Source organism: Pipistrellus hanaki (genome assembly GCF_964339955.1).
Source record: "Pipistrellus hanaki genome assembly, chromosome: 18".
Taxonomy (NCBI): domain Eukaryota; kingdom Metazoa; phylum Chordata; class Mammalia; order Chiroptera; family Vespertilionidae; genus Pipistrellus; species Pipistrellus hanaki.
Genome location: NC_140520.1, coordinates 22,735,014 through 22,762,555, shown reverse-complemented (window position 1 = coordinate 22,762,555; position 27,542 = coordinate 22,735,014). Strand labels below are relative to the sequence as shown.

Here is a 27,542-nt window from a genome sequence, read left to right as displayed (position 1 = left end):
GGAAGCTACAATGATGAGCAAAGACAATCACATCCCCACCTTCACAAAGCTTATGGATCGGAGGGAGGAACAGATTATGCAATACCACAGACATAAAGATCAACTTGCAACTGTGATGAGCACCAGAGAGAAGAGGTGTGTGGTACCAAAAGAACTGACCACCAGGGTTTGCCCCATGTGGGGGGGTCAGGGAAGGCCTCAGTCCCTTGGAAGTCTAGGATCCAGGATCCGACCTTCCAAAGTCACCAGGTGACATTTGTGTCAGGCTTTTGAGAAGTTAGTGTCTCCATTATTTTTCCCCTAAACCTTATTTGCCAAGGCAAAGGTCCTTAAACCTCTCTGCTAGCGAGGAGATGACCAAGATCACAGAAAGCTTGGGAAACAGCAAAGAGTGAAATCAACCAGTTATTGATAAGTGCCATTTGCTGCTCAAGGCATTATTGAAAAGTAGGAGGGCTTGGTAGGGTGTGTCTGTTCCGGAGGCAGGAAGAGGGCCAGTGACCCCTGGGGGCTCAGAAATAGCTGAAATGCCCTGTGGCTGTGGCAGTTTTACTAAGCGCACAAGCCCCTGCTTAGATCTAGCACTTTGAAGGCACAACTGCAATTTACTCTCTGCCTTCTTTAGAATATTTCTTCCTGTTTCAAACGTCACTCCAAAGTACAATTTCAAAACGAGCCTCAGGAGCGGTTAACAAGACAGTCATCTGAGCCCTGCTCTCTGACTCTGTTGCTTCTGAGGCTTGGACATGACGTGTCACCTCTCTGGACCTGCTTTTCGTCGTCGTCTTCCTAATGTGATTAATGGGAATACACAGCAGGGTTGTGACAAAATGAGAGGTTACAAGTCGGGTGCCTGACCAGTAGTGAGCACACTGCTGTTGGCTCCTGCAGAGGTGGAGTGAGTGATAAAGAAGGAAAACTTCCCTGTTCTGTGGATTTGTGCATGGCTCCCTCCCCAGCAACACGTGACAACCCCACGTGGACCCTGGAAATGTTAGGAGCACAGACTGTTCCTTCCTTCTGACAGCAGTTTTCCATAATAGAGATGGAGGAAAAAATGCCATCAGAATAGCCTGCACCATGGACAAGAGTAAATAATTCGAACCACCTCGCCCATAAGTCTTGGTACTCTGTAGTCTGCCTGAATGTGATTATAGAAAATGAACACGGCACTAACATCTGCCAAACAGTAACCCCCCTTCGCCCCCATCACTCCCAGTGAAAAAAATCTCAAATGAAGTGATGTGGGAAGGCCAGACTTAAAACTTTTTACAGCAGGTAAACTCAAGGCAAACATTTTCTCTCTCCCTCCGGAGCCGGCCAGGCCTGTTATTACTGGAACCAAGACAACAGGTTTGAGCTACAGCAATGCACCGAACTGAAATGTTACGTTAGCTGGAGCCAAGTTCTCATGGCCGGTGTCTCTGAGGCAAATTGGACATTTTCTGTCTTTGCTCATGTGTCTAGCCCACCTTTTTCAGTGGGGAAATGGGCTATAGCAGGAAGAAGTCTGATGGCTTCTTAATAAGTCAAAATGCTTTATTATTATTCTGTTACATTTGCTGCTGCTTTTGCTTATGTGGCAGGCCCTTAGTAAATATGGAGAGTATATTTTTATTTTGTCATCCATTTATGCCAGCATTTACTGACTCATTCAGTAGGCCTGTGCTAAATGTTTACTATATGCTAGACATAGTTTTTGAGTGAGAAATTTGGACACACCATACATGCATAACCCATGGACCTGGATAATAATTTGGTAAAGGCCAAGGAAGGGATAAGAGGTGTGGGAGTGGGCAAAGGGGAGGAAGAGGGAAACTCCAACAATAATGTTAACATTTACAAATATTTAATAATAATAATAATAATGATAATAATTGGACACATTGTCTGAGAAGTATACATGAAATTTGCCAGTAAATGGGTCAGGATGTTAAAAAATCACACCTTTCCCAGAAAACCCATCATATATGGCAGCTGAACCTGTGCATGAAAATGGAATAAAGTAGGCCAATATTTCATAGTATTTTTAGCATTTCCTTCCCTTGAGGAGTTAAAAGAATAGGTCCATACTAAAGGCAATACCTGCCACAATTTGGCAAAATACATTATTTCATAGAATTATTCACCAGTTTGTTTTTTTGTTTTGTTTTGTTTTTTAAATATATTTTATTGATTTTTTACAGAGAGGAAGGGAGAGAGATAGAGAGCCAGAAACGTCGATGAGAGAGAAACATCAACCAGCTGCCTCTTGCACACCCCCTACTGGGGATGTGCCCGCAACCAATGTACATGCCCCTGACCAGAATCGAACCTGGGACCTTTCAGTCCGCAGACCAACGCTCTACCACTGAGCCAAACCGGTTTCAGCCAGTTTGTTTTTCTTAAATGGAGCAAGACTCCAGGGTTCCCAAGGGAAATGACAAACATATGTGCACCCAAAAATTTGCGTATGAAGGTTCATAGCAGTAATACTCATAAAGGTAAAAAGTGAAAACAACCTACATGTCCACTAAGTGATCAATGGGTAAATTAATGTGGTATATCCATTCTGACTGAGGCCTTCCCTGACTGCCCCACACGGAGTAGTATGCAGCCACAAAAAGGAATGAAGTACTGATATAGATGGCAATATGATAACCCTTGAAAACATTATGCTCACACTGTTAGTTCAGACATAGCACATTTGTTATCTATGCTCAGCCATTGTAGACTTTGGGTTGGATTGGATAAAGTCCCCTTGAAATTATTCATACTGATATTTTTCATATTGGTCATGTTTATTAATGTCCTTGACAAGGCAGATAATTTATTCTAACCTGACAGGTGGGCATTCACTCTTTGTGAGGGAGTGTGGTGGGGGAGTTTGAGATAAAGGTTGTACTAGAGTATCAAAAGTCTGAAGAAAAAAGTCCAAGCTCTAATACCCACCATTTATATGACTTATGCAAGTCGTAACCTCTCATCCCTAGCCTTCTCTTCTATAAAACAGGGAGATCAAAATAATGCCTAAATGAGGATTAAAATGGGATACTATGTGATATATAGGTGAGGGTTTCTTAACCAAGAGAGGAAAACTATAGCTCAGAATTAAAGGTTTTAATAAAAGGCTCATTTATAATACGTTTCATTAAGTTCATCCTGATGTTGAGTTAACTACTAAATGGTCAATAGGCAGATTTTACCATTCCCCTTTCTGGCCCTTAGGAATAAAATGGATTTGTTGTTTGGCTGCCTTTCCAGAATCACATTTCTTTTTATATCACTCTTACCCAACCTTTGGGTGTGTGAAGTCTGTGATTGTTTCTGGGATTAAGCAGGACGAACCAAGGAGGGATGTTGAGAGCGTATAAACATTTATTTTATTGGTAAGGAGGGTTCATGAGAAGTAAGTTTTCCAGATTTCTTCATTCATTGGGAAGAATTGCTACTAATGGACTTGGTAGGACTTAGGAAAAGGCTGTTTTGGGGAGAAATCCCTGGCCTCCACAGTCCGTATTTGTATCCTTAAACATATCCATATCAACTTCCCACCCAGCAGATGGATTCTAGATCTTAAACAGCTCTATACCATTCCCAAGAAGCAAGAACCCATCATCATATATTGCCAAGTGGCCAAGTATCTCTCTTCCTGTTGGCAGCACAGCTGCTGGTGAGGCTGCCCTGAGGACAGAAACAGAAGTGGTGGGACTTGATGAAATAGGTTTTACTAGTTGCTTCCAAATGTGGAGTTTTATTTGAAGGTGGAGCTCTTTACTTTCTACATCTACACCAATGAGCCTTCCTTACTGAATGAAAACAAGAGACAGTTAAGAGGACAGTCTTTGAAGTCTCGAGTTGGAAAATTCATTTTTGCCAATTCACTAGCTATGGTATGAGTCCAGGTGGTGACTAATTTTGTTGTTCATCTCACCACTCTTCCCTTGAGCCTCTGGAAGATACTTGAGGCAGCAAAGATCACAGTGTTGCCTCCATCCTGCCCACCGATGGCAGTCCTGATGCTCTGTAGTGTCAGAAATCTAGACTTTCTGGGGTGGCAGGGAGGCTGAGAACATTCCCCGAGGGTTAGCGCAGATGGACGTGATCAAGAGTACCGTTTCTTCAATATCTCTGTTCCACCGGCTGGGAGAACTGGCCCATGTGTGTATATGGCTCCCATGGCCCTACAATTACCAATGTGCGTTTAGCCCTCACACCTTAGTACGCCTTGTAAAAATAAATGAGTCAGCACTAATTATTTCAAGTTGCCTATTAATTTAAGAGCCAAGACTGAGGAATGAAAGCTGTCCTGGAAAATGGAGAAATGTCAGGGTATTCCGATATTACCAGAGAAATCTCCACTCATTTTGGAGCGTGGTGGGCACAGCCAAAGAGGGAAAGCTCTATCATCCTGCAGACACATTTATTCACTGGTCTGCTCTAGGAGTTCTTGCTTTTCCCTGTAACAGTGACAATGCACCTGTTGGCCAGGGAACTCAGCCAAGGAGATCCATGCACATTCTATTGATTGTGTGTGTGGTTGGTGTGTGTTTTTCTGTCCTAATTTTACTTTGAACCTGAGACGAACGGGCTTTTGCTGACATGCAGAGCTAGAGAAGTGGAAGAAGAAGCAGAAGCAGAGAGAAAGTAGATGGGCAGCATGACGACGAGAAATGGCCTAGACTTCCCTCTGAGGCCAGCTGGATTTTGCACCTGTTTCTACCAGCTCTTCCATTTCAGGTACTAGCTCCAAAGGAAGCCAGTGAGACTGGTGGACAGAGAGGGGACCGACTGCAAGCACCACAGCCGAATCAGGGCCACAGCTCTCCTAGATGTGGAGGGGAGAGATCTTTTAGTGATGGCAGGTCCTGAGGCTCCTTAAGAGATCAAGGGAAGTCAAACTTCCAACATGGTCTTCAAAGAAAAGGAATTGTATGAGGACTGGCAGGCTCAAGAGCTGAGCTGTCCTTACCATCCTATTCTGAGCCAGAGAGACCAGGGGAAGAGAGAGGGAGGGAGTTGTTTATTTAAATATGACTTGACTCCAGTTGGGGAACTGAGGCAAAGATTGAACGGTCTTGGACTCCCAAGAACCTCCTCCAGCCAGTGCATGCCTATGTGCTCCAACAGTGGGTTTCTGGTTTGACTAGGACTGGCAATCACTTGCAGATCACCGTGGCCGATGTCTCTTCCCATCATTTGTTTCCTTCAGGGAATCCTTTAGCCATGCCTGTTCCCTCCCCGGTGCCCTTCCTGGTCTGCCAGGGAGGAGGATGGCTGACCTGAGACAGCGCTCACTTCCCACGGGCCTGGAAGGAGCTTCCAGGTGATGGAAGCGATGCCCGGGCTTCTGAGCGAGTGGTTCACATATTCCGTGTCCTCCACTTCCCGGCTCGATGGAAAAATCCATCTCAGCCTCACAGTGTTTTGCGCCCAGTGCTCATGAAGGCTCGCAGCAGGACAGATACCGGGAGGCCGCATGCTTTTCCAGGGCGCTGGAAACGGAGCCTTTAACTGAAGCCTCAAGCTTCCTCCAGGGAGTTCGCATCTGGGCCTCTGCTATCTCTCTCTCCAATTCTCTGAATGGACCAGAGTCTTGCATGCTTTCATGATTATGTATTTGAACAGAAACACATTTGTGTCAGGGATACAGGCAGCAGTGAGAACTGTCTGCTGGGTTTTGGTTGATCTGCCTTTGCTGGGACGGCAGGGCAGGGAGTGGGGAGGGCAGAGGGCAGGCCTTCCTCGGTGGGCAGGTGCGGCCAGCGCTGCCCTTCCTCTGGGACAGGGGCTGGCCCTGCACATCAAAGAGCAATGTGGATGGGCCTCCAGCCACAGCCAGGAGGCCTCTTCTTTTCCCAAGAAGCCCGAGAACAAAGGGAATCTTACTAATTCCGGGAAGTTCTATAAAGGAACATTTTTCAACTCAATAAAAAGAGTCTTTAACATCTATGCTTCTGTTTTGAATTAGACAAACTTATCTTTGCCTACTCCAAGCAACTAATATCGAAGGAGGTTTGTCAGTAGTGGATACTTAGAGTTTGAAGTTGTCTAGTGTGTATGCCAGGAAAATAAATTTCGGACTATGAGGCCAACTTGGTTCCAATGCTTAGGAAATGCATCCATGTGTACCGAGGGCAGAGAGCATGTAAGTCCCGGGTAATGGAGAGACAATAATCAAGGAAAGAAAGAGATGCTGTATAAATGCTCCTACACTGCTGATAAGTGATTTGGGAATCATATAGAATTCTCCTAACATTTGGCTGACCTTGAAGTCAAGGTATTTTTTGTTTTGTTTTCACATGCTCGTAATATTGTGAGTGAAGCATAACGTGCGTTAGAGCTGATTTCCCAGTTCCAGGAATTTCCCTGGTCAGCCTTCATACTGGAAGACCATTGACCCGACTCTCTCAGTGCCCTTCATGGCTGTTTCGCTGGACATCAGTGGCATGTCGTCACATGTCACAGTGCATGTGACTCTCGCTGCCGTGCACATCTCAGCCCAATTGAAAATCAGATGGAGCTCGGAGCCCTCTGATTTCTCTCCCACTTTCCCACCTCCTTGGATCACCCCATCTTCGACTAAGGGGCTCCCCCGATGTCCCTCGGCACCATCAGCCGCACACACACCGCTCTCCCCCTCCAGCTGGTGGGATGCCAGGCGGGCCTGTGGGTCTTCCGCCCTCTCAGACCTTGTTCTGAAAAGAGGAGCTGGTTCTAGTCTGATTCCCAGGAAAGCCTTGGAACTAGGTGCGTTAGCCTTGGTTTTTAGTAAGACTGGCTTTAGTTCAAATATCCATCTTACAAAATAAGATTTTCCAAATATAGTCACACACCTCTTATCCCATTTTTTTTTTTTTATCCTTTACGACTTACGTGTGACTTGAATTCCATATCTGTTTCAAGTTACTTGGTGTTTTACAGAAATCTATCCCCTGTGTAGCGTTGGGTTCCACTATGCTTTGCTTAACAAATCTTTTTTCTTGAACATTCCTGAATATGCTATTAAAGATTTTCATTTATTACTTTTGGAGCTGCAGTGACTTCCCAAAGCTCAAGTAGAAAGAGGGAAAGCCATTGTGGATTGGGTTGAACAAAGTCCTATTTACTGAAATTGCCATCTCTTTATTGGCTCTTCATCTGCTCTTATCAAGGCCTTGCTCCCAGGGAATGACCACTGCTGATAATGCCCATGGCTTTCTCTCCCGGAAGGAGAGGAACCTGCTGAATTGCCAGTAAAATCTAAGCACTTTTAATCCCTTTTATGAATCTCAGACATCTCTTTCTTCCCATAATTCTTTCTTTCCTGGTCTTACTTTCTTCTTCCTTCCTCCTTTCCTCTTTTCTTCCCTCCCTCCCTCCCTCCCTCCCTCCTTCCCTCCCTGCCTCCCTCCCTCCCTCCCTCCCTCCCTCCCTCCCTCCCTCTCTTCCTCCTTTCCTTTGAAATTTGATTTAGTATGGTATTTTAAATTTAATATATTGAGATGACATTGCTCAATAAAATTATACAGTATGATTTTTAAAAAGCAGGGATAGATGCTCCATTTTGATAAAGATCTTTCAAGCATTTATAGAGATAATCATAAGATTTTTCTTCAGGTCTATTAGTATAGTGAATTATATTAATGGATTTTCTTTACATTGAACAATCTTAGGACATGCTATATAATATTTCCTTAATATGATGCTGGATTCTGTTTACTAATACTTTATTTAGGATTTTTGCAGCATATTCGTTGAAACATATTGGTCTATAGTTGTGGTGGTGGGGGGGTATCTTCATTAAGTTTAGATATCAATAGTACCTGACTTATTAAAAGAACTTGGATTCCCTCCCAATCCTCCACCTCCACCCCCATGCTCTGGAAAACAAGCCACATAGCTTTGGAGTTATCTAGTCTGTTAAGATATCTGGTAAAATTCCCTTGGGAAACCATTTGGCCCTAGAATTGCTGTTTTTCTATCTTTCTTTCTTCATTGAAATTGTTCTGTTCAAGTTTTATATTTCTACTGGATTCAGTTGTGCTAACATGCATCTTCCTAGGAAATCTCCCATTATATCTAGTTTTAAATTTTAGTTTTCATTGATGTGTACAAAGTAATTGCTTATGATTTAAAAATGTCCTTCCATCTCAATCACAATCCCCTATCCTTGTCATTTCTTATTTGTGTTTCTTGATTAGGTTAACTAGTGGTTGTCTTTTGTTAATTTTTTTTTTCCTTAAAAATTTTTCAGCACTTTTATTTATTTACTTCTATTCTTTTTCTGTTTTCTGTCTTGTGACTTCCTGCTTTATCTTTATTATTTATTTCTTTATGCTTGTCTGTTTTCTTGTTATTTCTCTAGCTTTTTTGAGTAGGAATTCAACTTCTTTGTTTAGATTGAGTTAAGGAGATAAAGCTACCATTTTCTCATAATTGTCTCCCAAAATTTTTATATATATATAGTATTTTCATTATTCATTTTTATAAGTTCTGAAATTTATTTGTATTTATTATTTTACTCAATAGTTGTTTAATAGGGACTTTTTTAATGGAATGCTTTTGGTTTTTATTTTATTGCTAATCTTTAGTTTTATTGCACTGTGACCAGAGAATGCTGTTGATATTATTTCAATATTATCGTATTTCTTTGTCATATAATTGTTGATCAATTTTTGTGACTGTTCCAGGTGCATGTGAGAAGACAATAGAGTCTCTTTAATGTTTCCTACAGATCCTCTCAGTGTATTAACTTTATTCCCATTTGCACCGTCTTCCACCGAAAGAGAATTCCTTGCAATTTCTATACTTTCCACTATATCAGGATTTCATAAACTATAGCCTGCAGACTAGCTGCCTGCTTTTGTAAATAAAGTTTTGGTTGGCATACTAGAATGCTCATTCCTTTTTGTGTGTTTATGATTGCTCTACTGCTACAATGGCAGAGGAAGTAGCTGGCACAGAGTATTTGGCCTGCAAACCTAAATATTTATGTTGTAGCTCTTAAAGAAAAATCTTTGCCAGCCCCTGTACTATATCAAGGTACAAACATATCCACATTTGTTATATCTCTGATGTGAATTATATCCTTTAAAATTATAATTATCGCTAAAACTGGTTTTGCTCAGTGGATAGAGCGTCAGCCTGCGACTGAAAGGTCCCAGGTTCGATTCTGGTTAAGGGCATGTACCTTGGTTGCGGGCACATCCCCAGTGGGGGGTGTTTCTCTCTCATAGATGTTTCTAGCTATCCCTCTCCCTTCCTCTCTGTAAAATATCAATAAAATATATTTTTAAAAATAAAATTATAATTATTATGCTTAATTTTTTTACCTAAATTCTGCATTATTTGATGTCATGATTATAAACCCTGCTTTCTCTCTTTCTTTTCCAAGACTGGTATATCTCTTAATTTCTACCAGTCCAGACTTTGTTTTAGATGTGTATCTGATACACAGTATGAGTTTGCTTTGTGATATAATATGAAAATACTTTTGTTTGAATAGACTAATTAAGCTATTTTGAATAGACTAGTTAAATGGATCAGTTTGTTCACACATTTCAAGGTAGAACAGAAACAGAAACTTTGCATGCATTATTTGAAGACTTTTGATGGTACTCTTTTTTGAATAAGCGAAGTTAATCCAAAATGGATCTGTGAAGGTACCTTAGATTTGAACTTTATTGTGGAAACTGTTATTGTGGCCTTCCCTTCTGCTGCTTGGGATTAAAGAAGCACTGGCTATAAATTTTGTTGTGGCCTTGCAAGTGAACTTGAAGTGAAAATGCAGCTGAATTACTGCTTAAATGAAGGGTAATTGTTCGTGAAGTTAAAAGGCAGAGTTTGTATCTTGGATACATGAGAATTAAAGCTTATAGGAAGATTTCCAAGAAGAGTAATGAACTCACTGTATCTTAATTCATTTTCGTGCATATACTGTTTTATAATAGTACAACTACTTACGCTGCTGTCAGCCAAGCCTTGTTTAAGGATCTAATGACACAGGGTGATTTGAAGCGGTATCTCTCTCCTTAGAAATGTATTGTTCCATCGGGACTGTGTGGGGATTGTTTTCGTATGTCCAGCTTTTAGAACTGGTCATTCTCCTGTCACTTAATCTGGGGTCTTTTGGATCCCCTCCTCTTCCTTTGCATGGCGTAACTGACCTCTGTTGTGCTTTCTCTCGTGCAGGGCGGCCACTGACCACAATGTGGATAACACAACAGAAATCCTCAGGGAGTGGCTGAAAAATGTCCAGAGGCTCTATCACTACGTGGAATGGAGGCCCATGGGTGAGCCTGAGTAAGTAGCAAGAGGACATTCTGTGAACTCACTACGGACCCTTCCTCCCTTAACCAGTTCTCCAGCCATCCAGGCTTCTAGCCTTGGAGGCACTTGTGGCCTTTCTTTGTTTTTCATCTGCATCTCTAGGAAGTTTCTTCCTCTGGCGGATGTTCATCTTTCTCCCTTCCTCTTTACTCCAGCAGGTCCCAGCTAAGTTCCGGTTCTCATGAGTTCACAGAAAACCACCATGGCGGTCTATGTTTTAAAAGAGTGATAATATTTATTCACATTTTGAGTATAAACCTTTTACACTTGAGGGGTCATGGTGAAAAGTTTGTATACTTTTTATATACACCTTGCTTTTTCACTTACCATATCCTGGTAAGCCTTTCTATAGTTAAGTAGCTTCTTTGTTATCGTTATGACTGCAGAGTATGCATTGTATGGAAATACCATAGTCACATAATCAGTCTCTTACTGATGGGCATTTGGGTTATTTCTAATCTTAACCAGACCAATTTCTTAGGTACGTCCATTTTCAAGTCATTCTACATACCGTGCTATCAAATCAATCTACAATATCTAAAATACTAATGATGTGGGTTAGTTTTTCTGTTAAGAAAACTCCAGTGACTCTTAAACCTATACACCCACATTTCCTGATTCCCGCCCTCCCCCCCCCAAAAAAAATGCCTGCTTTATCTAGAATGTTTCTTTTATTTCCAACCCCAAGCGTTTGCTGGTGCAGGTTTGTTCTCCTAGGAAACCCTTCTTTCTTTATAACCAACTCTTATCCCAAATCTCACCTCCTACCCAAAGCTGTTGCCAGTCATTCCAGTTACAGAGCTCTGTCTCCCTCAACACGTGTGTTGCTTATTTTCTCCATCATCCTTTCTGACACAACTGTACACTTAACGAACATAAACTATGTAATCTATGCATTTTTCCAAGTTTCCCAGTTCTTTGTCAGGAGCTAAAGTACACAAATTATATTACCCTCAATGCAGTTTTTGGCAGGCACAAAATTAAAACTTGTTGGATGAACAAATGAGTGAATGAGTAAATATATTACTATTGTACATATTCCCAAGGCTACTACAATTCCAGCTTATGGAATTGTACAAGTAGAATGAATTGAGTTGCCTGAATTTTTGCCCAGGATAAGTCATTTACTGAAAGCCAAATTTGTATTATAAGTGCCATTCCAGAACAAATGTTTGTTCTTCTAGTCTCTCTGGATATAATCCTTTTTTGTTTGTGTATACATGTATGTACATTTCTCAAATCCAAGCTTGGGGTCCATATATCAAGCAACATTTAACTACAAAATGGGAACACTATAAAAATTCTTGAACAAACTCCAAAATTCTTTTTGGAGTCCCTTATAATGGAATTTGGCATAATTCGAATGGCCCTGAAAGACTTTATGTTCCTACCTTGCATCCTGGTAATTTTCTCTATAGCCAGTTTCTGATTATTATATTAGCCAGTTTCTGATATTATATGCCAAGGTCAGTGTGAAAAATATTAGGAGAGGTGTTTGGGAGGAGGGTGATATATTCAGAAAAACAGGAATTGTACTGCTTTTTGTTGAAGCAATAATAGGGGAAGTCAACCCAGAGGATTCCTGTGCATAAATAGTTTTACTCATTCTACTTGTAAAGTTTTTGTGGTTTTTCATTCACCAAGGCTCATGTACTACCAGCACAGCTCTAAGAACTTGAAGTGGTGGCCAGTTTGGGCCACTATGGCGATATCAATGCCCATGCCAATTTGGAGTTTTTAGAAGGGTTCTGGAGGGTACAGCACCCATCGGCCTATGTGGCCATGCGAGAGTCTGGAGCTGGCCTTTCTGAGGATGCTGATGGAGATCCCAAGGACTATGCATCCGCTCCATGAGCTTCTTTCACCCGGGACACATCCTTGTGTTGGCTTCTGTGGCATCCTTTACTGAGACTTGCCCAAGTAAATTAAACCTTTCTTTCCCTTGGGAAATTCATATTTTTATGCTACAAATTTTCAAATGTACCTGATGGCAAGATGTATTCTAAGAAGTATCTAGGAGCATGAGCTTTGGGGTTATGCCTGGGTTTAAATCCTGACTGTGCCCTTTATTAACTACACGGCACTAAGCAAATGGCTTAAACCACTCTACACCAATTTCCTCTTCTGTGAAATGGGGAGACTAGCAATACAGTTGGTGGGTTCCATATCTGCAGTTCAACTAATGGTATATCAAAAGTATTCAGGAAAAAATTACTACTGTGTGTGTACTGCGACCTACAATGTATCTATGCTGATCATGTACAGACTTTTTCTAGTCATTATTCCCTAAACAACAAAGGATAACGACTATTTACATAGCATTTATATTGTTCTGTGTATTCAAAAATAATCTTTAGAGATGATTCAAAATTTACAGGAGGATGTGTCCAGGTTATATGCAAATGCTTCACCATTTTATAGAGGGGACTTGAGCACCCACAGATTTTGGTAACCACGGGAAACCAATACTTCTCGGATACTCAGAGACAATTCTACTTAGCTAGGAGGGACTCCGTGGGTTCCCTTTAGAACCAACTGAACTATTTCGTATAAAGATTCTTGTGTGCGGTAAGCAGAAGTTACTTGCTCTCTCCTTGCTCCAGTTTCTTTATGTCACTTGTGTCAAACACAAGGCCCGCAGGCCAAATCCAGCCCGCCAGGCCTTGCAATGTGGCCCGCACCGTGCTGTCATCACTGCACTCCGCTGTCAGTTTATGACATTGTCAGTTTATGACTGTTCAGTAAACCATTCGGCCCGCGATTTAGGCTGGATTTTAGATTTTGGCCCCTTCTCTGATTGAGTTCGACACCCCTACTTTATGTGTATGTGGGGATGATACTAACAATAATAGTATCTACTTCAAGCGAGGTGAGTGGTAGATTAAATGTTTCTACATAGTGCCTGGAATATATAGGCATGCAATAATTAAAGGTACTACTACTACTACTTATTCTTATTTTAGGTCTTATCCTGACGAAATCGGTCCAAAGCACTGGCCTGCCTCCCGGTTTGCCCACGTGATGAAACTACGACAGGCAGCTCTTCGAACTGCGAGGGAAAAATGGTCAGACTACATTCTGGTAAAATGAGATGTTTGATTTCTTGGCAACTGTTATCTAGAATATGTCCAGATCAGTTGTCCGAAAAACTAGGACTGTGGGATCAAGTAAAAACAGTCTTATGTTTAGGCCCTACTTTCTCCACTTTTTAATGAAGGCCCAGAGGAAATGTTGGGAATTTAATATTGAGATACCTGGATTTCATCTCAGACCCACTTCGCTGATGCATTTTCTGTAAGCAAACAAGCTCTTGAATTATTCACTCTCTTTCATAGAACAGGCATAAACACCCAAATGTTTGTAGCTCATGGGAGATGTAGGTAAAAATAATATAGTCTTAATAACTTTTCAGAGAAATTAAATTAATTATATAACAAGAGATTCAAAACAATAGCTCTGAAACACCATTCCCCTTCGCTCCTGAGTGACTTGGGGAAATGGCATCTCTTTCTTGGATTCCTAGCTGCTCCCCATGATTCTGGGCTCTGGTGGTGAATTTCTCTCCATGAAGAGGTTCCATCACTTCCGTTAGAACTTTGAGCTGGTCCAGAACGTGCTGGACTTGATGATCAGGAATCAATATTGTGTTCCATCCTCGTCCTCCATGAACCTCTCTCCACTGGAAAGACAGCTTCTTAAGCATCTACAGTTCCCACTTCCCTTTTGAGTATTGTGGGTTGGGTCCTGATTGCGTGGGTCCCCAGCATGGTAACACCAATTCATTGCTGGTGCCTTTTGCAGAGCTGAACGTGTAGAAGTTAGACTAAGTGTATTTAGTCTGAATGAAAGCCATCCTGTTGCAATGAGTTTCCCTAAGGGGAACATAGATAACTTGGTTCTATATCTCATGAGCCAGCCCCTGCGATTCTCCGGAGATGTTGGGTTGCTCCTGAACCCATGACAAGTACCTTTTCATCTGATTTGATCTTTTCCTTTTCCTAGTTCATAGATGTGGACAACTTCCTGACTAACCCACAGACCCTCAGTCTACTGATTGCCGAGAACAAAACCATCGTGGCCCCCATGCTGGAGTCTCGGGGCCTGTACTCTAATTTCTGGTGCGGAATCACACCTCAGGCAAGTCTTTGGCTAATGAGTTAAAGCCGTGGCCTGCAAACTGCAGCTCGCAAGCCACATGCGGCTCTTTGGCCCCTTGAGTGTGGCTCTTCCACAAAATACCACAGCCTGGGCAAGTCTATTTTGAAGAAGTTGCGTTAGAAGAAGTTGTTTAAAAAATTTGGCCCTCAAAAGAAATTTCAGTCATTCTACTGTTGATATTTGGCTCTGTTGACTAATGAGTTTGCCGACCACTGAGTTAAAGCTAAGAGTTTTAACATGGCAGCTACAGTCACCAATAGTTAAGACCTATTAACCTTTTTCTCATTTCCTCCTTTGAAAGATGCATGCCATTTCAGACCAAGCATTTTCAGGAAAATCCAGGCCCAATGCCACAACCCAGTGAGTGCTTCTGAGTTAATGAATTATGAAGAAAATATTCTAATGACTTTAGCTTTAGAAGCTTACATGAACCAATAAAGCTTGCTGGAATTTGTACTTTGTTTCTTTCTAACTCAGAGATTTTTTTTTTTAAATTTTAATAGGGGTTTTTGTTTTTGTCATTAACACTATCCTAAGAATACTATAGAAAATTTTTAAAATTAAAAAAGGTAAAAATATCATGTTAATTCCCACCACTCTAACATCATCGATAACAGTTTGCATGTCCTTAATAACTATATCAAGTGGCTATAGTGCAACTTAACCTTTCTCTTAGTTTAAAAACATTTAAGTTGTTTGCAACTTTTAATTATTATAAGGACCGTCATGATTAATATAATTTTTTTGTATTTAGTATTATTTCTCTAGGATAGCTTCTTAGAAGTGGAATTACTTAGTCAAAGAGTATAAATATTTGTATGACCTTTGATATATGTTGCCAAATTTATTTCTAAAGAGATCCAATAATTAGAACTGCTATGGTAGCTTGTTTTTACAAAATTCATGTTAAAAACAGAATCCTTTTATTTCCATCACCTCTCTTTTCCACTGTAAAGTCTTTAAAGTCTAGAGATCTGTTACAGCGAATGCTTGTGGCTGGTTATATTTTTACTCTTTAGTTAATAAATGTGGGAGATAAACTGATCAAGGTCATATATGTCAAAATAGAATAAAGACGTGCTTAAGGAAAAAATATGTATGTGTTAAATGTGGTCTCAGGCCCAAAGGGCTAAAATTGTGAGTCCCTCTTTCATATTTTGTTTGGTTTGGGGCCAAATGATAAATGTTTAATAACTGGCTCTCTGTGGGAGGAAAATCCTGATGGGTAACATTTGCCAGGTTTCATGGTGTGAGTTACTCCTACCACGCAGACTACTTAAACGTTGTTTAAGCTAAGGGAAAGGTTAAGTAAATTGCCGTGTAGCTACTTGATGAGATAATTATTGAAAGTATGCAGAGCTGACATCTGTGGTTCTGTTAGATGGTGGGCATTAACTTGATTTTTATTTTTACAGCTATCAACATGTCAGCTGGCTTGCACAGTTCCTGAAAACATAACAGTCAGTGGCTCTAGCACACTCCTGCACGAGGCATTCCTCTTTCGTTACAGTATTTCCCGCAGTCCCAAGAGGTTTTGAATGCACGATATTATCCACATCTCTTTTAGGGAAGCATTAAGTTCATATTTGTACGAGTCATTCCGTTCTTGGTCTGGAACGCTCTTTGGGTGCATTTGAATTCACACACTCGTAGTTAACGATCTGCAGTGTTTTCACATGGCAGAATCACTCGGTTGTTTTTAATGAGTTATGCTTTGACATCAGCAAAAAGGGTGGATTATTCTAGGGACTTCAGCCTCCAGGTTTTAATTATCTTCTTATTTGCTTTCATTATGAAAAGCAAATAGGAGAAATTGCTCACTTTTTTTTTGCACAGTTAGAGTAAAAAAACCTGGCCCCCACTAGTGTGACTCAGTTGGAGCATAATCCTATACTCCAAAATGGTTTGGGGTTCGATTTCCAGTCAGGGCACATACCTAGGTTATGGGTTGGATCCCCTGGTCAGAGTGCATGTGGGAGGCAACCGATCGATGTTTTTCACGTGGATGTTTTTTCTCCCTCCCTCCTTCCCTTCCTCTCACTTTAAAATCAATAACCATATTCTCAGGTGAGGATTTTTTTAAGTAAACATTTTAACACGTTAGGGGCAATTCTAATTTTTGCCCCCCTACTCTTGGCTGCCATCCCCAGCAGGCTTCTGCTAGGGCAGTCAAAGATGTCACATGCTTAAGGCAGGGCCTGGTCTCCAGAGCATCCAAAACAGAGCGGCCCTGGTGGTGTTGTCTGGCCGGTGAACAGGAATTATTACCAACAACATTCAATCTTTGTGGGCGGAAAAAGACACAATTTTCACCTCTGCCTGTGTGCAGGAGGCATATTAACTCTCTCTGCTCCCTTCCTCCCTGCCCCCAAGATATTCAGGGATTCATCATCATCACGAAATTTCCAAGCTTCTCATTCCGAGAATATTGTGCCTGAGTTGTCTAGAACTTTATATTTGACATGCATGCTTAAAGACCAGCATTATCACCATTTGCCCACCATCCAGAACTGAAATATCATTGCTGACATGTCCACATAAGTAACTGTTTGACATTGAAATTGGGTCTCAAAAGAATTGCTGGACCAGAAAGAAACTTTCTACAGACTGATTCATATGCCTTTCATCATAACTATTATTGCTTCTCTCATTTTTTATTCTTATAAGTGTATTTCTAGTAGGACATGATCTCACTCATCTAGGGGAAATGGTGAACAACATAGACTGATGAACAAGAACAGACCCAGAGATAAGGAGCCATGGATCAGCCTGTCAGACCTCAGAGGGAGGGTGGGGATAAAAGGGAGAGATCCACCAAAGGATTTATGTGTATACATATGAGCCTAACCAGTGGTCGAGGACAATAGGGGGGCATGAGTGGGGGTGGGGTGGGGGATTGGAATGGGGGTTGAGGACAAATATGTGATACCTTAATCAATAAAGAAATTTATTTAAAAAAAAAAAAAAAAAAAGACCAGCAATCCCTTTATCCCTTCGGGAAAATGTTTTCAAGTTCAAGTATTAAGAGAACCCATGTTCTAACTTAAGGATATTAAGTGATCCTTAAAAGCTAATAAAAAAAATTATACTACTGATAATACTTCCAATAATGAATCACAGTTTTCAGAGTATCTTCATAGACCTTAGTACTTGTGATCCATTCTACACTCAGTGAGAAGAAACTGATCAAACGTGGGCTGAGATCCAACAGCTGGACTAGGGTTAAAGTCACTGTAAGCCTCATATCCTCTAAGTTTCAACTTGCATTGCTTCAGGCTTGCTACGTGGTCAGGGTTAGGGTTAGCTCAGCTGGAACACACGTCTAGACACTAAAGGGATTGCCTGAGGTGTGAAAGAGGCTGTATTACCCAATGTGTGGGCCCTGACATCACAACAGAAAATGGGACCACAAAGTAAATGGATTGGTTGTCCTATGTGCTTGCCCACAAGGAACTTTCCAAAGGGGAATTCTTTTGAGCAGTGACAGCTCCCCAGAATATTGAGTAAGTAGCTTCATAGGAAGAAGACCCTATTTCTAGGTCTCATTACTGCATGTTGAGTTAAAAATATTAACCAGTGTAATGTAGCAATTTTAATAACAGCCAGTGATGCTTTCTCGGTGCCAACACTATTATAAACAATTTTTAAGGCATCCTCGTGGTGTGGATAGGGCCATCATTTCTGTTTTACAGATGAGGAACTAGGTTGAGTACTGTGACCAATCCCTGCAGACAGTAAGTAGCAGAGGTGGGATTTGAACCCAGGCCGGCAGACACCTTCATTGCTTGACTTTGTCACCTCTTCATACTCATGCTTTAATCATAAGCCAACATAAAATGTACTTTTACGAAATTATTAAATCAAGAGATATGCTGAAACCAAAATTATTTGTTAATAGGACCCTTATAGTATTGTTTAATATGTATATAGCAATTCTTGAGCTCAATCCAAATTCTTAGGCCAAGATAAAAAGAATGACAGTGACTTTGCTTGTGGACTTCTTCACGGGTGCTGGCTTAGAAGGAATCAGCTAGCAGATGAGCAGGAAAGATGAAGTCTCATGTCAGAGAACTCAGCCTCCATGCTTGCTCTTTCCCAGGGCTTCTATAAACGGACCCCAGACTACCTTCAGATCAGAGAATGGAAGAGGCTGGGCTGCTTTCCTGTCCCCATGGTCCACTCCACATTCCTGATCGACCTCAGGAAGGAAGCCGCTGACAGGCTGATGTTCTATCCCCCGCACCAGGACTACACCTGGACCTTCGATGACATCATCGTCTTCGCCTTCTCCAGCAGGCAAGCAGGTACTGTTGGTATTGGTGGCACCACCCATAGGGAGACACTGCAAATAACCAGCCTCTTAGTTTTGTTGGTAAGAAAATGGGCGTCCTCGGCAGGTAGTGTTAGAGACAGTTGATTGCTGCAGATCTCACCCCAGCACCCCCTGGGTTGCTGTCCCTGTGAGCACCAATGACCAAGAGCCCTTACCCAAAATCCGCTATTGTTACTGAGCAGTAGGAGTAGGGTGGTGGCGGTGGGAGCCTTGGGCAGTTATTGGTTCTCTATGGTGCATTGCTTTGTTCATTATAGGAGTCCTTTTATTAATCAGAAACTATGACAGAGACCAAAACAACACTGGCAAAAAATAAATAAATAAATAAATAAATAAATAAATAAATAAATAAACAGACTTTAACAAAGGAAGATTATTTCTTCTTTAAAAAGTCTGAGCTGGTGTAGTGGCTCTAATCCACACATTTTCAGGAGACCCAGGATCCTTCCCCATTGCTTCTCCACCCTCCATGAAGCATCATCCTAAATGTATGATCCAAGATGTCTCATTATTAGGGATGCATTCCAGCCATCAAGTGAAAACCAGAGAGGGACGGCAGTGTCTTCCCCTTGAAGGGTACACTCTGAAAGCTGAACACATCACTTCTGTGCATAACCCATTGACCAGAACTTAGTTCAGGACAACACCGAGGGGGCTCAGAATGTTGTTTATGCAGTCCAGAGCTCCGTTCTCCTGCTCCAGAAGAAGGAGAGAGCAGATTTGGGGTGACAACCACAGTCCCCATCAAAGGTCAGGCAAAGCCAGACTTGAGTCTTTCATGAACCATAGGAAAGCATTTCCAGAGGCGAGTGTAAGTCTCTTAAAGAAGACAAGTCAGTAGGAATGTAAGTTATTTCTCTTGTGTCACCTGCATGTGCTGTCAGGGAGGACGTAATTCGCCATAGCAGTTCAATAGGAAGATATCGAATGTTCCCGAAGCCAAGTTTTATTCTCAGGACGGAAGTTAGGTCCCATTATCAACGAGCCAGAAATGTGTCGCTGAGCCACTAGCCAAAGTGAGTGTAGAAACCAGGCAGGTGGTGAATAAACTCGCTGTGTTGTAGAGTTGGTTGGAATGCGAATATTGGGTGGAAATGTGGAAGGCTGATTCCCCCCCACCCCACACCCCCAACTTGGCTGCCAAGGCCATTGGGATGCTTTGGCCAGATGCAGGCATTTTCAGGCCTGTGTCAAGGCAAAATCAAGGTTCTTGTTCTTCTGTGGGTTGGAAGTCTTCCTGAAGGTTCTATGTCAGTGTTAATGGAATTGCTTCTTTCCTCCTGGTCTGTGATTGGCTCTGACCTCCCCAGGATGAGAAGCAGACCCTCCTTCTATTTGTGCCAGGCCCTTTGCTTCAGAGCTAGGAGTAAGAAAGTTCCAAGAAAGTGAACTGTGAACAGTTACAGTAATGATCCTTGCCTAACAAAGTCCCCCTTTACAGCGCTGCCCAAGGTATTATGGTGAGCCAGGCACTAAATTATGATTATGATTCTTTTCAACCAAGAACTGGATTTGTGGTTAGGAGAGTGACACCGGCTGGGGAGGGATTTGTCAGCTCTGCCCTTTGCTTGTCCTATTCACTCGGCCTTCATTCATTATTGGTCAGGCTTCCCAAGGGTCCTCCCGGGACACTGAAAGCAGGTGCAGAGACCCAAAGCTGCTTGGTGATTCCTCGCTTTGGGGAGAAAAGAGGGAGAAAAGGAAGGTGAGTGGATCAGAGCTCTAGGCCTTCCTCTTGTGCCTAGCATCGTGTTAGGCTCTGTGTTTGGGGAGAGAGGACCTTTACATGTGGAATCGTAAATATAGTTATGAAACAGTGAAAGCTGAGGCACAGGTTGGGTAGTACAAACGGTGAACAGGCCAAGTGTCAAGACAGAAAGAATGGCCGTCATTTGGAGGAATGGAAAAGCTCCCCAGATGGTGGTGTGGTCCTAAGGCAGCTCTTTCACTTGTCTTGAAGTATTTTCAGGAGAGACATGAATGCAGTCGATCGACTATTCCTGGGCTCTTCCATTTTTAGATCCAAAGCAAAGCACTTCCCTTCCCCCTTGAAAGAGACTTGATGAAGGATGATCTGCATTCTTTTGTTCTCACTCTTGTGAAGCTCTCTAGCTGTGTTTCATCCATTGGAGCGTCATTTTTTTAGCTGTTGAGAAGGAAATAAAGGGTCTGTGTGTCCCAGTTAGGACCATCTAGCCACAAACCTTGATCCTTACTCTTTAAGCTTGGACTTCAGGCATCACGTTTGGGTGATGAATGAAAGGGTCAAACCAAGTGCGCCAGGGCACTGGGGCATGGCTGCCCATCTAGCCCAAGAAGAGAGCAAGTCTCTGTGGCTATAAGGAGGGCAAGGTCAGGAGTTCACTTCCCATTGTGGCCAGTGACCTGGGTCTGTATTGTGGCCACGGGAACCATCTTTGGCGCCAGCCGGTCATCTTTCAGTGTCAAAATAGGCAAGAGACATGGGTGATCTGCCTCCTGCACATCACTGGTAGTGACCAAAAGGGCCCCGCCTCCCCCCATGTGCAGGTATGGCAATCCAGAGTGTTACTAGTTTTCAGACTCAGCTTCCAAATTCTGGGTGGGTAGAAAGAGGCTTGGCATTGGCCTGTAGGGACAGAGGTTTGGCAATTAATGACTTACTGTATGACCTTGGGCCAATCATAACCTCTCTGAATTTTCATCAGAATAAAGGTAAGTATATCAATTTACAATATTAAGGTACTATGTGAGTATAAGAAAATGATGGGTATCTTCGTAAGGTGAGTAGGCACAGTTCTTTAAGGTGCAGCATCAAAGATAATTTTGTTTGCCCAGAAGCAGCTTTCACTGAAAGTATCAGATTCCTTCATAGACTTTATCTAGTTGTCAACACATTTCCTTTTAAAATTTAATTCCTAATTGTCTAAAACTTATGTTAGAATGGTGACTCTTTTTTTTTTCATAACTAAATACGTCTGCAATCATTTCTTCTTTCCTTCTTTCCTTCCTTCCTTTTTTTTTTTTTTTTTTTTTTTTTTTTTTTTTTTTTTTTACAGTTTACATTCAACATTATTTAGTTTTGGGTGCACACAATGGTGGTTAGACAATCATATATTTTACCAAATGTTCCTCTTGATATTTCCAGTATCCAGCTGGCAGCATACATAGATATTACAATATTATTGACTGTATCCCCTATGCTTTACTTTACACCCCTGTGACTATTTTCTAACTACCAATTTGTTCTTCTTAATTCCTTCATCCTTTTCTCTCAGTCCCCCAAACTCCCTCTACTCTGGCAAACATCAGCCTGTTCCCTGTGTCTATAAGTCTGTTTCTATTTTTTTCTTTATATTTCACATATAAGTGAAATCATATGGTTTTTGTATTTCTCTGACTGACTTATTCCACTTAGCACAATACCTTCATGGTCCATCCAGAAAGTTGCAAATGGTAAAAGTTCATTCTTTTTCATGGCTGAGTAATATTCCATTGTATAGATTTACCACAGCTTTTTTACCCACTTGTCTGTTGATGGACACTTGGGCTGTTTCCATATCTTGGCTATTGTAAATAACACTACAATAAACATAGGGATGAGATAATTATTTTGAATTAGTGTTTTTTGTTTTTAGAATCGTCAGATTTATCTACTGTTCTTATTGGTTATGGTGCCTGGCCTGGAGCCTCTGATACACTCTTAGTGGTGCCACAACTGTCAACCTGGGACCTTCTTCTCTTGTCCTCTTTACTGTGTCCCATCTTCCTTGTTGTTTGTAACCCTCCTCCACCTCTCTTCCTCCCCCCTCTTCTTCCTTCTCCTCCCTCGTCTTCCACATCATCCAGGAACTTGGCGAGACAGTATGATGGAAAGTAAATATGTGTGACCTTGCATGTTTGAACACGCCTCTCTTGTTTCCTCACTTGATGGATAGCTCAGCTAGGCCTCATGACCTCTTTTTACTGAAGCTTTGGAAAGTTGAATGGTAACTTTGGAAAGCTGAAGGGTTGAGAGGCAACCTGAAATCACTTTTCTTCTCCTTTCTGAATCCATCATGACTTGCAAGAGGTAACTTTGGGCTTGATGTTCCCCAGAAGCCCTTGTGTGGGCAAACAGCAGAGCTAGTGACTTCACTTGGTGAAGGCAAAAGAAGTGACAGTGATTGGTGTGGGCCAACCCTGACTCAGCCAGAGTCAGGAAAAGGGGGGATAGAAGCTCTTTTCTTCCCTGTTCTTTTCTGTTAATGCCACCAGACAGCTGATCTGGCAGGTGATCCTGCAACGGGAGAAAATCTCATCTGCACAAAATAGAGAAGGCTCTGTGCAGGTAATTCTCCCTGGGAAGCATAGATGATTCTAGCAATTAACAAGTCAGAAGCTTGGACACATGGACCAGAGCTTGCAGACTTATTCTTTTAATTAAGCAATCTTCTCATTAGTCAAAACTGTGTCTGCTGCTGGGTCCCTAGGAGACCATCTTGATCCCTACATTCCTAGCTATCTGGTTGAATACGGATGCTGTGTAATATAACTCTCGGAACTAGCCAGCTGGGACTGTAAGACCAGTGTTGAATATGAGAGGGCTGTGGCATATTTCTGGCAGGTTCTTCACAGGACTTGAGGTGCAGACTTTCTTTTGTTTCTTTATGAATTTGTTCTAGAAGTTTCATGTCCATTGGCTGATGCCAAACCCAGGGAGCTTGCTCTCAGGGAGCTTATTCAGAGAAGAAATAAAACCAAAGAGAGTCATGGATAATTTAAATGTCCTTGCTTTTTATTTTTTGTTCTACATATGGCTAGATTTAGCCCTAGTAATCTGTCAGCCTTACAGATTTTCCTGTTTGCTTTCATATCAAATATGGATTTTTATTCCTCATCCTCTCATTATTTCCGGTAGGTGGATTGCCGTGTTCCATTCTGTTCTCTGGAACGGGAATTCCTTGCCTCCTTTTTGATTCCTTCATGCCTTGATTGTTCATTTCAGACCACAACTATGCTTTTTCTTTAGAGAGAAAAAAATCAATTTCCTCTGAGCTCAAGAATGGCCCAGGCTTTTTATTAGACTCCAATGCTGTGTTATACTTTCTTAATAAAGGAGCATTTTTGAGGTCTGCGGACAGTATCTGAAACAGCTACTTGTTCAATATCAGAGCCAAACCCAGCACCAGCCACAGTCCAGCCTCCTTTTTCATAGTTATCACTGTAGAACTAACAAGTGTTGTTTCCTGATTGATCAGCTTTGTCCCTCTCTTGGGTCCTCCAGGCATCCAGATGTACCTCTGCAATAGAGAGCACTACGGCTACCTGCCCATCCCCCTGAAGCCCCATCAGACCCTGCAGGACGATGTTGAGACCCTCATCCATGTGCAGATAGAAGCAATGAGTGAGTAACCCAAGAGCCTGTGATGGCTCTTGTTCCTCTGCCACTGTGACCACAACAGACACACCTCGCCTGCCCCAGGACTGGAGTCTCACAGCCATTAGTCTGCCTTGGCTGAAACATGTATATTCATTTGTTAATTTATCCTTAAACTTTCCCTATCGTGAAATGTGAACATGACCAAGTCTTTTCCCTCAGGGAGCATCTGTCCAGGTGGAGAGCTGGGTGCACAGTAAATGCATTTCACACGATGCCATCAGGGCTATAATGGTGCTTTGTGTTGGGATTGAAACTCTAACTTTGCTGCTTTCTAATTATATGATTTTGGGCAAGTAATCTAACTTCTGCAGTTATACAATGGAGATGATGAAAAGTTGTAGACTTTGGTGGAAGATGTTTAATAATATATATAAAAAGTCTAATAACTACAACAATAATTATGACTTCATCTTAATAGCTTATGATATATCAGATACCATACTAAGCGCCTTTTAAAATATATTTTAATCGATTTCAGAGAGGAAGGGAGAGGGAGAGATAGATAGAAACATCAATGATGAGAGAGAATCATTGATTGGCTATCTCCTGCACACCCCTTACTGGGGATCAAGTCTGCAACCTGGGAATGACTGGAATCGAACCTGGGACTCTTCAGTCTGCAGGCCGATGATCTATCCACTAAGCCAAGTCAGCTAAGGCTTCTAAGCATTTTTTGTACATTGTCTCATTAATCCTTACAACAGAGCAGTGAAAAGGGTACATTATCTCCATATTGAGGCAAAGAGAGTTTAAGTAACTTGCCCCAGATCCATTCTGCTAAGGAAATGACAGATTGAGTTTTGAACCCATTTTGTTGTCTCCAAAGCTTGTATCCTTACACAGTCCACCCTGCCTAGGAAGGGATATTGGAAATGGCTTCCCAAAGGAGGGCATATTTGCACCGAATTGTCACACAGGATCTAAGACATTCAATTGTTCATCACTGGAGCACAGGATGTGTGCATGTGGGCAGTGTGCAGGACGTGAGCCCAGTCAGAATGACCTCTAATGTATAAGAAAGGTCACTCTGACTGTGGTATGGACACTACAGCATAGGCGGTCCAGTATATCTCTCTTGGTGATGAATGATGGTGTTTGGGATGTAAGCTGTAGCAGGGAGGAGATGAAAAACAAGCAGATTTAGGAGATGTTTTGGTGGTAGAGACAACAGGACTTACAGACACCTGGATGCAGCCCGTGAGGAAAGAAAGGAATCAAGGATGGCCCCAGGATGTTGGACTGGTTTACCATTTAATGAAGTGGGAAAGGCTTCATGGGAAAAGATTTGGGAGAGAAATTTTGGTGATGTAAGTTGAAGATATTTATTGAACATCTGAATGGAAAGATTAGGAGATACTTGGCCCTGTGAGTCTGGAGTTTAGGAAGAGACTCCAGCTGGAGGCAGACATTTTAGGTCATTCGAATTAAAAGAATATTTGAAGCCATGGAACAGAGTGAACTTGTTTAGTAACAGAACATCGAAAGAGAAGAGGAGAGGGAGGAGGACAGATCCCTGGGGGAGATGAACAGCCAGAAAGCTGGAAGGAAAAAATGAGAACTGTTCAAGAAGGAGCCAGATGCTGCTGAAAAGTCAAGTAAAGTGAGGATAGGGAAATGATTATGTGTTCTGTCAAGATAGAGATGTTTGGAGACCTTGATAGAAGCCACTTCAGTGAAACGATTGGGACACAAGCCCGTTGGAGAGGGCTGAAGAGAGAACAAAGGGGAGATGAGAGTGGGATCTTGTTGGGATGGAGAACAGAGGAATAGGATGGTGGCTGGAAGGCAGTGAGAGATCAAGGCAGAGGTTGTTATGTTTTGTGTGTTATTTTTTAAGATAGGATTTTAGCATATGTGTGCGCTGAGAAGGAGAACATTATAAGAACTTGGTGTTGTAGAAGAGATGAAGATGATTGTTAAGGCTGAAGACCTTGAGAAAACAAAAGGCGTTGTAACCCAGGACAACATTGGAGAGGTTGTCCTAAATAGGAACAGGGATGCTTCTCCCATGGTAGACAATGTGTAGAAGTCAGAACGTGTGGGTGCAGATGCTTCTGAGTTTGTAAACTTGAGGTCAAAGGAAAAGGCAGGTCTAATTTGGCCTTGGTCTCTCTATGACATATGTAGTCCAATCCACAGCTTAAGAGAGATGTTGGAGATTTCAGAAGAAAGAAAAAGGCATAAAATATATCTTTCTGAGAACAGAAAGTAAATTTACTATGGAAGTGTATAGTTGCATATTTGGCAGTGTTGAGTGCCAATTTGACATCTGTGGTTATAGTTTTGAAATGACTCAGAACAACTGTGTGAATTTCTCTTGCGGTATATTTTCTCTGTATGTGTAAATGGACAATTGAATTTAACCGAGATTGGAGTTTTGCTAAATAAGATCAATGGAAGAGACTTAAGAATGTTTACTAGGGTGGTTAGAGTGCTGGACCATGTGGTCCGGGTTGGATACTGATGGAAGCAAGGGCCTGAAAGCCATGATGGGTGCAGGCATGGTAGTGGGTCACTGAAGGAATGGTTGTTGGTACTAAGGTCTAGGACCTGGGAGCCACTAGGCTGTTAGACAGATCCACATGGATGCTGAGGTTTCTAAGAATGATAACAGTGAGACCATGAGTCAGAAGCCGTAGTTACCAGTGTCTGAAGGGGCCTGATGAGGAGCTAGGTGGTATGAAATAAGCATCAAAGAAGCTGGGAGTTTTGAAGGATGAGGGATAAACAATTTGAAATGAATGGTGGGAGCTGCACAAAAATTTGTGGGTGTGCTTCCTGTATAGCAAATTTGGGGGTGAATTACAGGAAGCTAGAGCTTATGAAAGTGTTAGAAGTAAATGGGTATGAGGTATGAGAAGTTTGCTCTTGCAAATCAGAGCATAAGATAATGGAAATGTTAGGTGCCCATTTTCAGCAATGATATTTTGAGGCAACAGAATGTCATGTAGATTATTAAGAATATTGGTCCTGCCCTGGCCAGTGTGGCTCAGTTGGTTGGGCATCATCTCGTGCAACTGAAGATTGCTGGTTCGATTCCTAGTCAGAGCACGTGCCCAGGTTGCGGGCTTGATTCCAGTAGGGGGTGAAGGGGGCATCTGATCAACATTTCATTCTCACATCAATGTATCTCTCCTTCTTTCCCTTTCTCTTCTTCTCTAAAAATGGATAAAAATATTAAAAATATTAAAAGGAATATTGGATCTGAAGTCATAAGGTCTAAAACTGAGTTCTAGCTCCTCCCATCACTCACTATTTGACCTTGGGCAAGTCTATAGCTAGGCTCATCTCAATTTCTTAATCTCTGTAAAAGAACAACAATAAAAAAGGAAGCTATAAAATGACATGGTGAATATGAAA

The 27,542-nt window shown here is 41.8% G+C and overlaps 1 protein-coding gene across 1 annotated transcript in view; it reads left to right on the top strand.

Annotated features, from left to right (window-relative positions):
- COLGALT2 (collagen beta(1-O)galactosyltransferase 2) overlaps positions 1-27,542 on the top strand; it is a 77,302-nt gene that overhangs the window by 33,954 nt on the left and 15,806 nt on the right. The window contains exons 2-6 of the mRNA XM_084866593.1: positions 10,153-10,263; positions 13,254-13,371; positions 14,293-14,427; positions 18,548-18,752; positions 24,027-24,146. Of these exons, the coding sequence (XP_084722719.1) occupies positions 10,153-10,263; positions 13,254-13,371; positions 14,293-14,427; positions 18,548-18,752; positions 24,027-24,146 (689 nt within the window). The remainder of the gene's footprint in view (positions 1-10,152; positions 10,264-13,253; positions 13,372-14,292; positions 14,428-18,547; positions 18,753-24,026; positions 24,147-27,542) is intronic.